The 12,285-nt window shown below is 50.9% G+C and overlaps 1 protein-coding gene across 1 annotated transcript in view; it reads right to left on the reverse strand.

Annotated features, from left to right (window-relative positions):
* EPHB1 (EPH receptor B1) overlaps nt 1-12,285 on the reverse strand; it is a 42,546-nt gene that overhangs the window by 5,922 nt on the left and 24,339 nt on the right. The window contains exons 4-9 of the mRNA XM_048954770.1: nt 10,431-10,586; nt 5,340-5,675; nt 3,741-3,922; nt 3,492-3,654; nt 1,325-1,433; nt 1,103-1,167 (exon numbers count right to left, since the gene is read on the reverse strand). Of these exons, the coding sequence (XP_048810727.1) occupies nt 1,103-1,167; nt 1,325-1,433; nt 3,492-3,654; nt 3,741-3,922; nt 5,340-5,675; nt 10,431-10,586 (1,011 nt within the window). The remainder of the gene's footprint in view (nt 1-1,102; nt 1,168-1,324; nt 1,434-3,491; nt 3,655-3,740; nt 3,923-5,339; nt 5,676-10,430; nt 10,587-12,285) is intronic.

The following is a 12,285-nucleotide window of genomic DNA, read 5'->3' on the forward strand; positions in this document are numbered from 1 at the left end:
ACCTCCACTCACTGGCTCTCTGTGCAGACCTCAACCAGCAGAACACCCCAAGTTCAAAGGACAGAGCACCTTTGGCACGTACACGTGCATCCTTGCTGATGGCCCACAGGGCTGAGACACTGAAATTGCAGCCCACTTCTCACCACCTTGAAATCTCAGGTCAGCAGTCCCAGCATGGATGGCCTTTGGGCGATCCACACGGAGCCAACAGAGATGCTCTAATTGCCATGCCATGAACTGAGCGGGCTGTTTGTTCCAGCTGCTGCCCTCAGCTCCCCATTAGTCACCCACCACAAATTTCCCACCTGTTTTGCTCCAATGCATGTAACAACCATACGCCTGGAGGCTTGCTAACCTTGACAGAATTTTGCTGTGCTGCCATTGCCTGGCTTTAAAAATGAAATACCAAGATCCGTTTCAACATTTTTCTACCTGGTTTTGAACCCCCTGAATCCTTCCTTTCCCTATCTGATTTTGCCAGGCTGGCTGCTTTGTGAGTTCAGCAGGGAACTGCCAGCCTCCTAGAATCATTAAGGTTGGAAAAGACCTGACTGAGATCATCTAGTCCAAACATCAACCCCAAGTCAGCCCCAGCCTCCTATGCTTACTGCTCTGCTTTCTCTCAGACTGGATCCCAATGTACAGGCATCTGTGTGGGCTTTGCTTTGGCAGGACCCACCCTAAAGTTGAAGATTTTGAAGATTTCTTCTCATGCATGCAGCAAAATCCCACCAAAGCAACACAGATTCACTGCTGCCAGCAAGGAAATAGCTAAAAATGCAAGAAACAACTTGAACTCTATCCCTGCACAGGCACACTGCTGCAGTCTGCCCACAGACCTGGCTCGCAAATTTATTTCTAATCACTTAAATCCCACTCACCCCATACACTGAGTCCTCAAAAGGAGGCAGAAGCACATGGAAAGCTTCTCCAGAAGGATGTAAATGGAGTTTGCTGCTGCTTGCAATGCTTGCCAGGGCTGGGTAACACCAGGAGCTATTGCTCTGCTCCTTTATCATCATTTTGCCCCCTTCTGCTCCTCTCCCTCCCCACCAACACAAAGCCCCCGACCCCTCTCCATGCCCATTTTCTCCCTGCTCACCTCTCCCAGTGCTGTAGTGCTGCAGCTTATCGCTGTACACCGCCTCCTTGCTGTACGCTCGCTTCCTAGGAGGACAGAGCAGATACCTCCATGAGCATCTCTGCCCCAATCCACTCCCCACGGAGCAGCCCACACATCAGTGCCTCCCCCTGTGCTGTGGTGACCAGCCCAAGCACGTTCCCTACCATCCCTTCCCACCCCAAACCTCTCTCACATCCCCACCTGCTGCAGACTATGGAAATAGCCACCAGTGAGACGATGAAGACCACGCCGGCTGCTGCAGATCCTGCAATCAATGGCAGCTGCTCCCTCAGCTCAGACTTGTAGTCATCTGCAGAAGGAAAAGGATGCAATGAGGTCTCCCAGGCAGCCCCCAGGAATGGGGCAGAGCTCCCAAAATGGGCCCACGGGGAATGCTTCACAGCAAGGGCAGTCAGCAAGGAGAGCACACGGCAAGGGACCACTGTGCTGAGCTCACACACACATTAGGCTGAAAATGTAGAAGAGAAGGTCCTAGGAATTAACTCATGGAGTCTCACAGGGCTCCTAAACGTTCCAGGAAAGTAGGCAAAGAGACCCACGGGAGAAGAGGCACATCTGAGAGCATCAGATTTTGCTGCAAACCTCCTTCAACAGAAGGCCATTTTTATTTCATTTCTGTACCTAACTTCGGGCCACATTAAGATTGCTTCCTGTGCACAATGACAAGCTTTGACATTTTTGCTCTTAGGCCCGTGGAATAATACCTAACCAGCTGACAGCTGTCCCATTAGTTGTGTCAGGAGCCACAGGCAAGGGTTAAAAGAACATTCACTTCAAAAGGAAATATTTAGCACTCTTTTATCTGCATTTTTCTGCTCTGCAGTTAATTACTAACAGCTGAATTTCTCCCTTGCACACTGCTCAAATCCAGAGAAATTCTCCGCTAACAATTATTATTTAATAACCTCCAGTATTGATTCTTACTAAATTTCAATTAATTGCTTATCTGAGGCAGGGTTTTTTCTTCTTGCTTCTCTAGTTTCAGATGCTGAAGGTTCAGTGCCATCTCATTCCACTCAGTCTCCCCCATGGGCTTTCCCTCTCCCCACTTGCAGAAGCTTGCCCATTGCATGCCCTCCTCTCCAGGCACCTGTAGCTGGCTGCCACCTGGCCCCACATTGGGAAAACCAGGAGATTTGGGGGACAGATGCTGGGATGGAGATAGGGGCTGGGTTGTTGGGTGCCTGCAAAGACCCCTTTCCACCATAGGGTGCTCTGTGGGTCTGGCAGCAGCACGTCTCATCCCCCCAGGTACAGGGGGACATGCTTCTCGTGATCACAACATGATGAACACAGGGGATCTTTATCTGTGTTAATAATATTAAGCCATCATTTGTAGCAGCCTCTAAGCCTGGTTCCTTCAAGGCTCTTCGGGGACCCACAGCCAACACCACGGTGCTTTTGCAGTCCTAGCTATGGCCATTCATCAGCCTGTGGAGGTTGGTGAAGCAGAAGCAAAGCTTTAGGAAACCAGCAGCAGAAGGCTAAGACCCACAGCATTGCCAAACTGGAGCCCAAACCAAGCTGGCAGTGGCAGAGAAGGGGTTTTGCAGGGACTTCAGCATCTGGAGAAGCAGAGGGGCCACTGTAATTGTCTTCCTGCACTCACTGACTGCTGGATTTGTCCCAGAGCTGTCAGTGATAGAAAGTTATCCCATGAATCATTGGTGCTTATTTCTGAGTGGCCATACATTGGGAAGGGCTGGGGCCAGAGGAATGGTAGCACGATGCTGGTTTGGGGGTCAGAAGACACCATGAGGTTTGTTCCCCTCCACTGTACCACCTTGGAGTGAGGCATCCCAAGAGAGATGGGTCTGAACCTTCTGGGTTTTTATTGGAAGGCTCAGTTGTGGCTCCCAAAACCTCCGAAGAGCTTCGGGTCCTTCTGGGGCCAGCACCTCGCGTGCAGATGGTGACCCAGGGCAGGAGGAGGAACAGCTTTTTTCCACGTGCCTGTGCTCTCTGCATCTTTTATTAGTGTTATTCAGAGAAGAGCAATAAAGCTGATGAAAAGGCTGGCAGCACTGATTTACGGGAGGGATGCCTCAAACGCCTGCAGAAAGGAGGACAGGGAGGAGACCAGGACACAGCCCCATCACCATGGAGGGATGCAGGAAAGACAAAACCACAGCTAAATAGCAGGGGAGCAAACAGAGCTAAGAGATTTACAGCAGCATACTCCTCCAGCTGGCGGTTAAGAAGACATCCCTTTAAATCACCTGGCTTTTGTCACACTGCCCGCCTGGGGAGAGTTTTGCAGAGGCAAGTTCATTTAATCCAATTAAAGCCCAAAGCTGTGGCTGGGAATGCGTTCTCCTCCCCCTGCACACCCCAGCTGCCCACTCACCATCAGTCAGTGTCTGGAAGCACATCTTCCCACTGTACTTCCCATAGCCAGCCACCGTCCTTGCTCGCACTTGCACCACATACACCATGCCGGGGCGCAGCCCCTCCAGCCGGGCCGTGTTGGTCTGACTGCGGGCCATGGAGGAGTTGTACTCGTTGTGGTCCTGCAGATACACATTTCAGGAAGGTTGCAGCAATGCTGTAGCCCACCCTGTGCCCACCATCCATCACAGGGTTCCCCCAGGCTTACCGCTGCCGGTCTGGAGCCCACAGCGCCGCTGACATCAGGCGTGCAGATGCGGCTCAGCTTCTCGTAGTAGCGCAGTTCGTAGTCCAGGATGATGCCGTTGGGCTGCTCCGGCTGCGGCCAGGACAGCGTGATGCTCCTCATGGTGGCACTCACCTGGTGCATGATAGGGACAGTGGAGGGTGCTGCAGAGGAAGAGAGAGGGAGGAATTAACGCCGAGGGCAGTCCCAGGGAGGGCAGAACCTCATGTCACGCCAGCAGCTGTGCACTCCATGGGATGAGGTACCAGTGTGGCAGCGGGGGAACGGCACTGCAGTGGCTGACGCAGAGCCCAGGTGACAAGTCGGCAGGGGACTTCTGCTACTTAAAGCAATTACTCTTTTTAATTAGGGATCTGGAAATCCTCAGTGCTCTTTCTCCCTGAGCTCACTCTGTAGTCTGGGCACTCGACAGCATCTCCCGCAGCACAGCAAGGAGAGGCTGCCTGGGGACCAGCAGAGCTCCAAGGAGAAATATTTCCAAAGCCCAAATATTTCCAAAGCCCAAGCAGCACAGCATCAAACCACCCCAGCATTTTTGCCTTCCAAGTTCCATATGAGATTTGGAACAATCCTGCCCCTATTCCTACTGAAAGCCTCCAAAAAGGCATCCGAGTCACTATGCAGCTGCAGTTGTGCCAGGGAGAGACCCAGACAGGGCCAGCATCATGTCCCAGCCTCTCTGCCTTCCTCCTCATCACCATCATCCTCCCCGTGCTTGGGACAAAGGTGGGAGGAAAGCACTGGGCAGGGAAATCATCTTGTCCTGCTTGGCACATAAGACCAAGCTGCACACCTGCCTTGTGCCTCAAGAGACGTCAATAGTCCAGCACTGTCTTTGTGTACTCAGCATGTTTAATCTTTTCTTCTTGTTCTTTTTTTTTATTTTTAATCTCTCCATATCTGCTTTAAGATGCTCACTATTTCAGAAATTAAACACCTAGCTTGATTGCTGTGCTGTTAACTGCTGCATTCGCAGCCCCCATGCTCCTGCCTAGTGGGGATGATGCTGTGCAGGCAGCCCTAATAGGGAAAAAGCCACTGCAGAGCCAGAATGAGTGAAGACAGCAGCAGGGAAGCACAGGTGGAGCAATGGGAGAGGTGTTTGTGGAAGTATGGGTACATGAAGTAGCAGGGGCAGCAAAAGCACAGCCCCAAAACCCTCCCCAGAACCAACACTCTTGGTGCCAGCAGTGGGTTTGACTGCACGTGACTAAGGAAACAAAAATGACAGCCAGGTGCAAACATAACACAAGAGCCTGATAGCACTGCTATTCCCAGAAACTGGGATACTAAAATATTTACGCCAGTGTCTGTCTCCTGCATTCCTGAGGGAGCAGGTTAACAAAGGTTGCCTGTTATGCACTCAGCACAGCGCAGAAATTACCATCCCCTGTCTCTTCCCCATGCAAACAGATTCCCAACCCCTCCGCCTGCCACGCTCCTCACACAGCCGGGTCCTGTGCCAAGAGGAGAGGCAAGGCCACTTCATCCCCCATCAATCTAGCAGGGATGAAAGCCAGGTATCGATCCCAGGATCCCACGTGCCACCCTGGGACTCACCAGCTTGGTTGGTGGTGATGTTCACAGAGACGTGCTGGGGTGGGAAGGGGCTCTTGTTGGAAACCCCGTTGACCGCCTGGATCTCAAAGGTGTAAGGCGTGTGTGCCCAGAGGCTGCTGATGAAGACACGGGTCTCTGTCAGCCCAAGCTGTCGGGGCACAAAGTCCACGTTGTCATCACAGCGGGAGCAGGCACGCCGGTCCGCCCGGCACTTCTTGCAGACGATGTTGTAAGTGACATCATCCCGGCCTCCCGTCTCCCGCGGTGGGTTCCACTCCAGGATGATGGAGGTCTCGTTGACGATGGAGATGACGTTGCGTGGACCGGAGGGGACGCCTACAGGGAAGGAGAAGGGTTGAATCAGGTCCTGGTGCCAAATGCTGCGTGCTGTAGGGCAGGGCAGGAGCCCAGGGCACTTCAGCCTTAAAGACGACACCTCAAGCTCCATCTGCCACCTACCCACCACCTCCTGACTCAGGAGCAACGTCACCTCCACCTCTTTGGAGATGGTGCAGACTTTCCCATCCTCATCTCCACCAATCCCAAACCTAACCCCAACCTCATCTTAGTCTCCACCTTTCTCCAACCGACCACACCTCCAGCACAAGGAAGGGGCTTGGGGTTCAGACTGGGGCTCCCCAAACTTTTCATTCTCCACAGACTTGTTTCTTGCCTAAAAGAACCCTCGCAGCATGCTGTGAATTTGGATCCATTTTAACCATCAGACAATGCTAAGATGGCTCAAGGATTTAGAGGGTAGCCCCAGAAGCTTATCTCAAGCAGATTATCACAAGTAACATTGCCTAGCAAGAAGAACACAAAACCAGAGGAATGATGGACCAAAGTAAGACCTAAATGGAAAGTGGTCAAGTATTTCAGGTTGGGAATGCAGGAATTTAGCCACAGCATTGGGTGGGATATCAGACAAGAGTCCATTGACCAAAGCTATGAGAAATTCCAAGCCAGGAGCTGGCATGTCTACTCCAGAGCACAGGTGTCCAACCTTTTTGCTTGCGTGGGTCACATTCAGTGTGCAGAAATCACTTTGACCTGCACATACATGAATTGCTCTAGAAGTAATGCCTCCTATTTATTTCCATGGAAATGACAACAGATACAAAGAGCACAATAACACTACTGATAGAGCAAATTATCAGCTACAAAAGGCTATTTTTCAACACAGTCACCACCATTAGCTATGCATTTTTGCCAGTGATGAACAAGAGCCTGCATGCTGTGCTCCAAGAAGATGATACACTGGGAAATGACAGCCCCCAGAAGTCTCCAGTACTCCTCACATCATTCCCAATTCTGGGTTAAAGAGGCAGAATAGCACAGTGATGGGGAAGAACATCTCTCTTCTGTTTCCCATTTGTTTGATTTATTACCTCTAACTCCTTTTTAATACCACTACCTTACATTCTTTCACCACGTGTAATAAATTTATTATCCCTCCTTATCTTAATTGGGTCGTTTTTGGTTTTCTTCTTCCCAAAAAGGGGACAGGAGGCTGAAAGGGGCCAGCGAGGGCTTCTCCCCCTTCTTACCACCCTGTGATGCACGAAACCACGACACGAGTGGGATATGTGACCTTGTCTTTGTGAAACTATCACACCAGCTTGATTCAATGGCAGTGGCTGCAGTTCTTAATAAGCTCTCAAAGTGTTCGGAGATTTTGGATGAAATTTTACTCTTTGTGTACTTCATCCTTGACAATAGTTGTTCACAGATGTGTATACTGGCAAAAAGCAATGATATGAATAAGGCATGACTGTGAAGCAAAGGATATTCTTCTCTGTTAAGACAGGAATTACAGAAGTCCAGTAAAGAGACACGATTAGACTTCTGAGTTGAATATTTGGCTGCAGATCTATATATTCCATTTGAAAATGTGCAGGTCGCGTATTTATATCAACTGAAAATGGTCTCACAAATGTAAATTGATGATTTATGTTTGGCAATCTTGAAACCCCAAGCTGTGAGATGTCAGCGTGCCCAAAGGATGGGACGCCGTGCAGAGGAACCCAAGCAGGTTGAGCAGTGGCCCAGGAGAACATCATGAGGTTGAACAAATCCAAGTGCAAGGTCTGCACCTGGGTCATGGCAACACCCACTATCAATACAAGCTTGGGGATGAAAGGACAGAGCACAGCCCTGCCAAAAAGGACTTCAGGGCACTGGTGGATGGCAGCTGGACATGATAGAAAGTCTGTCCCCTTCCTGGCTCAGGTTCTGCTGTGATGGGACAAGGGAAAACGGTTTCAAACTTAAAAAGGGAAGATTTAGGTTGGATTTAAGGAAAAAGCCTTTTTACAGCGAGGCACAGGAACTGGTTGTCCAGATACGCAGTGGAAGCCCCATCTATGGAGACATTCAAGGCCAGGCTTAACCAGGCTCTGAGCAACCTGATCGAGCTGTGGATGCCTCTGTTCATTGCAGGGGAGCTGGACTAGATGGCCTTTAAAGGTCCCCTCCAACTCTACAGATTCTACAGTTCTCTTTCCAAATCCATTTATCAAAACAGAAAGCACAGCCGCATATTCTTCACTGCTCAGAGCCCTGAGTTTAGCTAATGTAGCAACATGCATACAGTTATTTGACTTGAGTCAGCACTGCACACACTGCCCTCCTCGTTGCCCTGCTTTCAGTTGACACAGCGTTAACAGCACACTGACAGTTCGGCCACTGCTGAGCAATGGACACCTGCCTGGGGCTGCTCTGCAGGGAAGAGCCCAGAGATGGGAATTAAATACAGCAGCAATGCCATATGCGGGCAAAACAGGGCTGGGATGGATAGGGAGCCAGCCACACCACAGAGAGGTATGAAATGCACAGCTGTGTCATTAGGATGAGCCCTTCTCCAAAAACCCAAGCGCTGTCTGCAATTAATTCCTCATGCCAGTGGGCCTCGCGTGTGAGCACTGCACTTCCGAGGAAGAAGAAAGGACTTTCCTACATTAGGAAGAATTCAGAGCTAAGCAATAAAAACAATAAAGGAGCAGATCCTGGAGGAGAGATTGCTGAAGGACCGATGTCCCAGGGAGCCTCCTGCATCAGGGAATGCAGTGATGCAAAGCAATCACTCCCTGGGATGGAGGCAATGAGCTGCAAGCACTCAGGGCAATGGAGATTTGCCCTGCTCCAGCCACTGGCCCCAGGGAGCTCAGGGGACCCCAGAGCCCTGCTGGGGTGTCCTTGCCCCTTATCCTTCACCAATATCCAGGCAGGCACTTCAGGAGCCTCGATCTGTTGCCACGGATACAGCAGATAGAAGCACTGTGTTAAAAAGGCAAGAAAAAAAAAACGAGGTCTTATAAGTAAAATTGAATCCAACAGAAGATTCCTATCCATTTAGTTCCTCTTCCCTCCAGCAGAGTAAATGGGCTTGTTGTGGAGGATCAGTAGTGCAGCATCCTCTCCCACAGGGCTGTGCTGGATTCGAGGTGCTGCTGCACAGCATCACTTGGGACAGGGCCACCACCTACAATGGGGCCGTGCTCCCCTCCTCACCATGAGGAAGGCTGCTGGAAATGCAGTGGGAAAAACCAGCTCTGATAGTAGGATTAGAGGGGAAAGCAGCAAGAAAAGGAGAAGTGAGTTCTGCATGTCCTTAAGTACAGCTTTCCCCTGATTATCAGAAGGAACAGGCAATGCCCTCGTGCTCTGACCATTAATAAATAAATGAAAAAGAGAGAAAAAGCCTTTTTACACCAGCCAAGAATGCTCAGCCGGTTCTGCAGTGCCAATGCAGGCAGCAGGCTCCAGCTCTGAAGTTCTGAGCTCTAAAGGATCTTGGAAAAAGAAAAGGTACAGTGGAGGAGTATCCGGCTGGAGCTGCCCAGATCGAGGTCATGGCACTGCTTTACCACGAGGACTTCCCTATAATGCTCAGCTAATACACTAAATGAAGACAGAGAAGGGTTTGCTCCCATGACACAGAATAACTTTGACAGAGAACAGCTGGCACCTCAAATTAGCCCGTTTGAAAATTAAGCTTCAATAAGAAGAAATAAAAATGAGCAAATGGATTATTTTTCTAATACTGTAATCCTTTTGCACAGCAGCCCTGTAAATCAACAACATAATGAGGTACAATGCAGACACAGGTTCAGATGCAGTTCTGCCTGCCAACTGCTGCTCCACCAGTCCAAGCCACAACAAACGCAGTTCCAGCTCAGCACAGAGGCACTGACACACACTGAGACTGAAGCACAGCACTGCACCAAGCACCACTGGGTGCATATGGAAGATAATGTGCTGCAGTCAACGTGGGAAGCATCCCAACACCTTCAAAATAATGGAGTTTCCAAATAATAAGTTCTTTACAGAGAGAGTGAGTGGTGAGGTGCTGGAACAGCTGACCAGAGAGGCTGTGGATGCCCCATCCCTGGAGATGTTGAAGACCAGATCGGATGGGGCCCTGGGCAGCCTGGTCTGGTATTAAATGTGGAGGTGCGTGGCCCTGCATGAGGCAGGGGAGTTGGAGATTCATGATCCTTGAAGTCCTTTCCAACACTGGCCATTCTGTGATTCTGAGCAAAGCCCATCTCCAGCAGATCTTCTATCAGATAAGGCACAGGAAGTCCCAACCACACACCTTAAAGACTGTAACAAGTGGGACGCAGATCAGAACTCAGCCTCCACAGGCACCCAGCTGGCCAGGCAGCCACAAGGTGAGGGGACAGCACTGTCACCACCAAGCTCCATGCTTTGGGTCTCCCATGCTCAAGGGATGCAAGCCCACAGCAGAGGAGATGGTTGGCACTCCCAGCAGCTCACGGCTCTGCAAACCACATGGAGAGAGAGCATCTCTGCTGAGCCTTTTCTAAGGGTCTCACGTTAAAGCTTCTGACTCAATGCACTGATTTTTCGGGGCAGTTTGGAGGCATTGAGGCTAGCACTCACACTCCCACCAGTCTGCAAAGAGCTGCAGTTTTTTCTTCCTTCCTTACTCCCTCCTCACCAAAACCCAGGCTCGAGGCCCATGCTGCCACCTCATACAGCTCACAGACAGCACCATGGCCACACAGAACCCCTCTCCCTATTCCAAACTGCACAGCAGGAGCAGGTCTGAGCTCCCCTGATACTCACTGGTGCAGGCAGCTGTCGGTGGGTCCAGGTCAGCCCGAAAGTAGCCATTGCGGCAGGCGCAGAGCGGTGAGGCCTCAGCACTGGAGCGGCTGTTGGGGGGACATGGGGCACACAGCCCCGCACCCTGACTGGCTTTGAATGTCCCAGCTGGGCAGGCTGCAGAGAGAAGAGAGAGAAGTTGGCTGTGCTGGATGTGTCAGGGTACTACCAGCCTTCTCCCATCACCTTTAATCGCTGATGGGAGGAGGCTTCGTTAATCAGCCACCGCATCGCTTTGAAGACAGTAGCAAAATGGGATCCCCTGTCCCACCCCACCACCAGGGTGGCTTTCAGGGTGTCGATGAACGGGTGCACCTCTACCCTTAACAACCACAAAAGCACACCCGTGAGTCAGAATTGTTTAGGCTGGACAAGCTCCCCCTCAGATCCCCAAGTCCAAGCCCAGCCCACCCCACATCCCTCAGTGCCACATCTGCACAGCTCTGAACACCTCCAGGGATGGTGATCCCACCACCTCCCTGTGCAGCTGTGCAGTGCCTCACTGCTCTAAGAAGAGGATTTTTCCTAATATCCAACCTGAACCTCCTCTGGCACAATTTGAAAACCCAATGAAACCCAGTGCTGTGGCAGGGAACATCCGTACTGTGGTTCCCAGAGGTAAAAGCTCAGCACCAAGCCTGGGTAACCCCCACCCAGCCCACATGTTGGTGGCACCAGGCTGCTGTCACTCACAAAGCACAACAGAGCCACACTAAGTGTCTCAAAAACACGGTGATGATTGAGATAATGGAAAGTGCCTCTTAGCCCCTGCCTGCCGCATCAGGATATGAGGCATCTCCTAGCAGCCACAAAGAGGAAATTAATAGGAGCAAGCAGGAGTAACCACTTTGATGCAATTTCCTTGGTAGATAGTGGACCATCTAATCTTTATTGGAGCCCTTTAACCTGTCATTCAAAACTCATGAAGGCCTCTTGCTTGCACGGTCTCACCAGATATTAAAAGATGATAAAAAAAAAAAAGAATAAATGAAAACAATATTTTACAATTTGATTATTCCGGGGACCTTCCCCCCCCCGACCCAAGGCACACCAGTGGTGCTTGATGAGGAACAAAGCACCCCAGAGGGACACGCTGCTGTCCCATACCACGCTTCCTTCTCCCCATCAAAGGAGGCCACCCTGTCCCCAGCATCCCATGCATGGCCCGCTATGGAAGCACATACCCCTTCCTTATACAGACACACGGGGCCACCAAACAGGACATGAAGGTGACCTTCAGGATGCTGAAGATGACGCCCAGAATGCCAACACAGAGGGCTGGCACATCTCTCTCCCCATGCTGTCTCTGTACACAGTGGTACTCAGACATGCATCCGCCCCCTCAGGACAGCAGAAGTGTGCTGGGGAAGATCAGAGACTGTCATCCTGAACTCAGAGAGAGGGAGGTGGATGGGAGGAAGGCTTTCATACAAGCATGCCCCTGTTATAAGCACGCTGGTGGGTTGGTGTAAGGGTTTTGTTTTTAATTACAAGGTAGCCAAGTGTCACTTGTCACAACATGGGAACAAAGTCCGCTCTGTAAGCACGCATCCTCAGGTTTCTTTTATCACTGCACTTCTCTGCAAATTCCTGTAATCTGCAAACACGTGCCCCATAATTATCACTATTACCAATTAGCACTGCTCTCCTGTAATTACAGCAGGATTGCCTAAACCCCCCTAGCTGAGCCTGCTGCCTGCCCCAGCCTCCCAAGGCTGAGTATGCTCCTTCTGGGGCTGGCCCAGCTACTTGTCCAGATGCTGCATTTTCACCTTTCTAGGGCTCTGGAGCCATCCCTGGGGCATGGCTTCCCCTC

The sequence above is a fragment of the Lagopus muta genome, chromosome 9, assembly GCF_023343835.1.
Source record: "Lagopus muta isolate bLagMut1 chromosome 9, bLagMut1 primary, whole genome shotgun sequence".
Lineage (NCBI taxonomy): Eukaryota > Metazoa > Chordata > Aves > Galliformes > Phasianidae > Lagopus > Lagopus muta.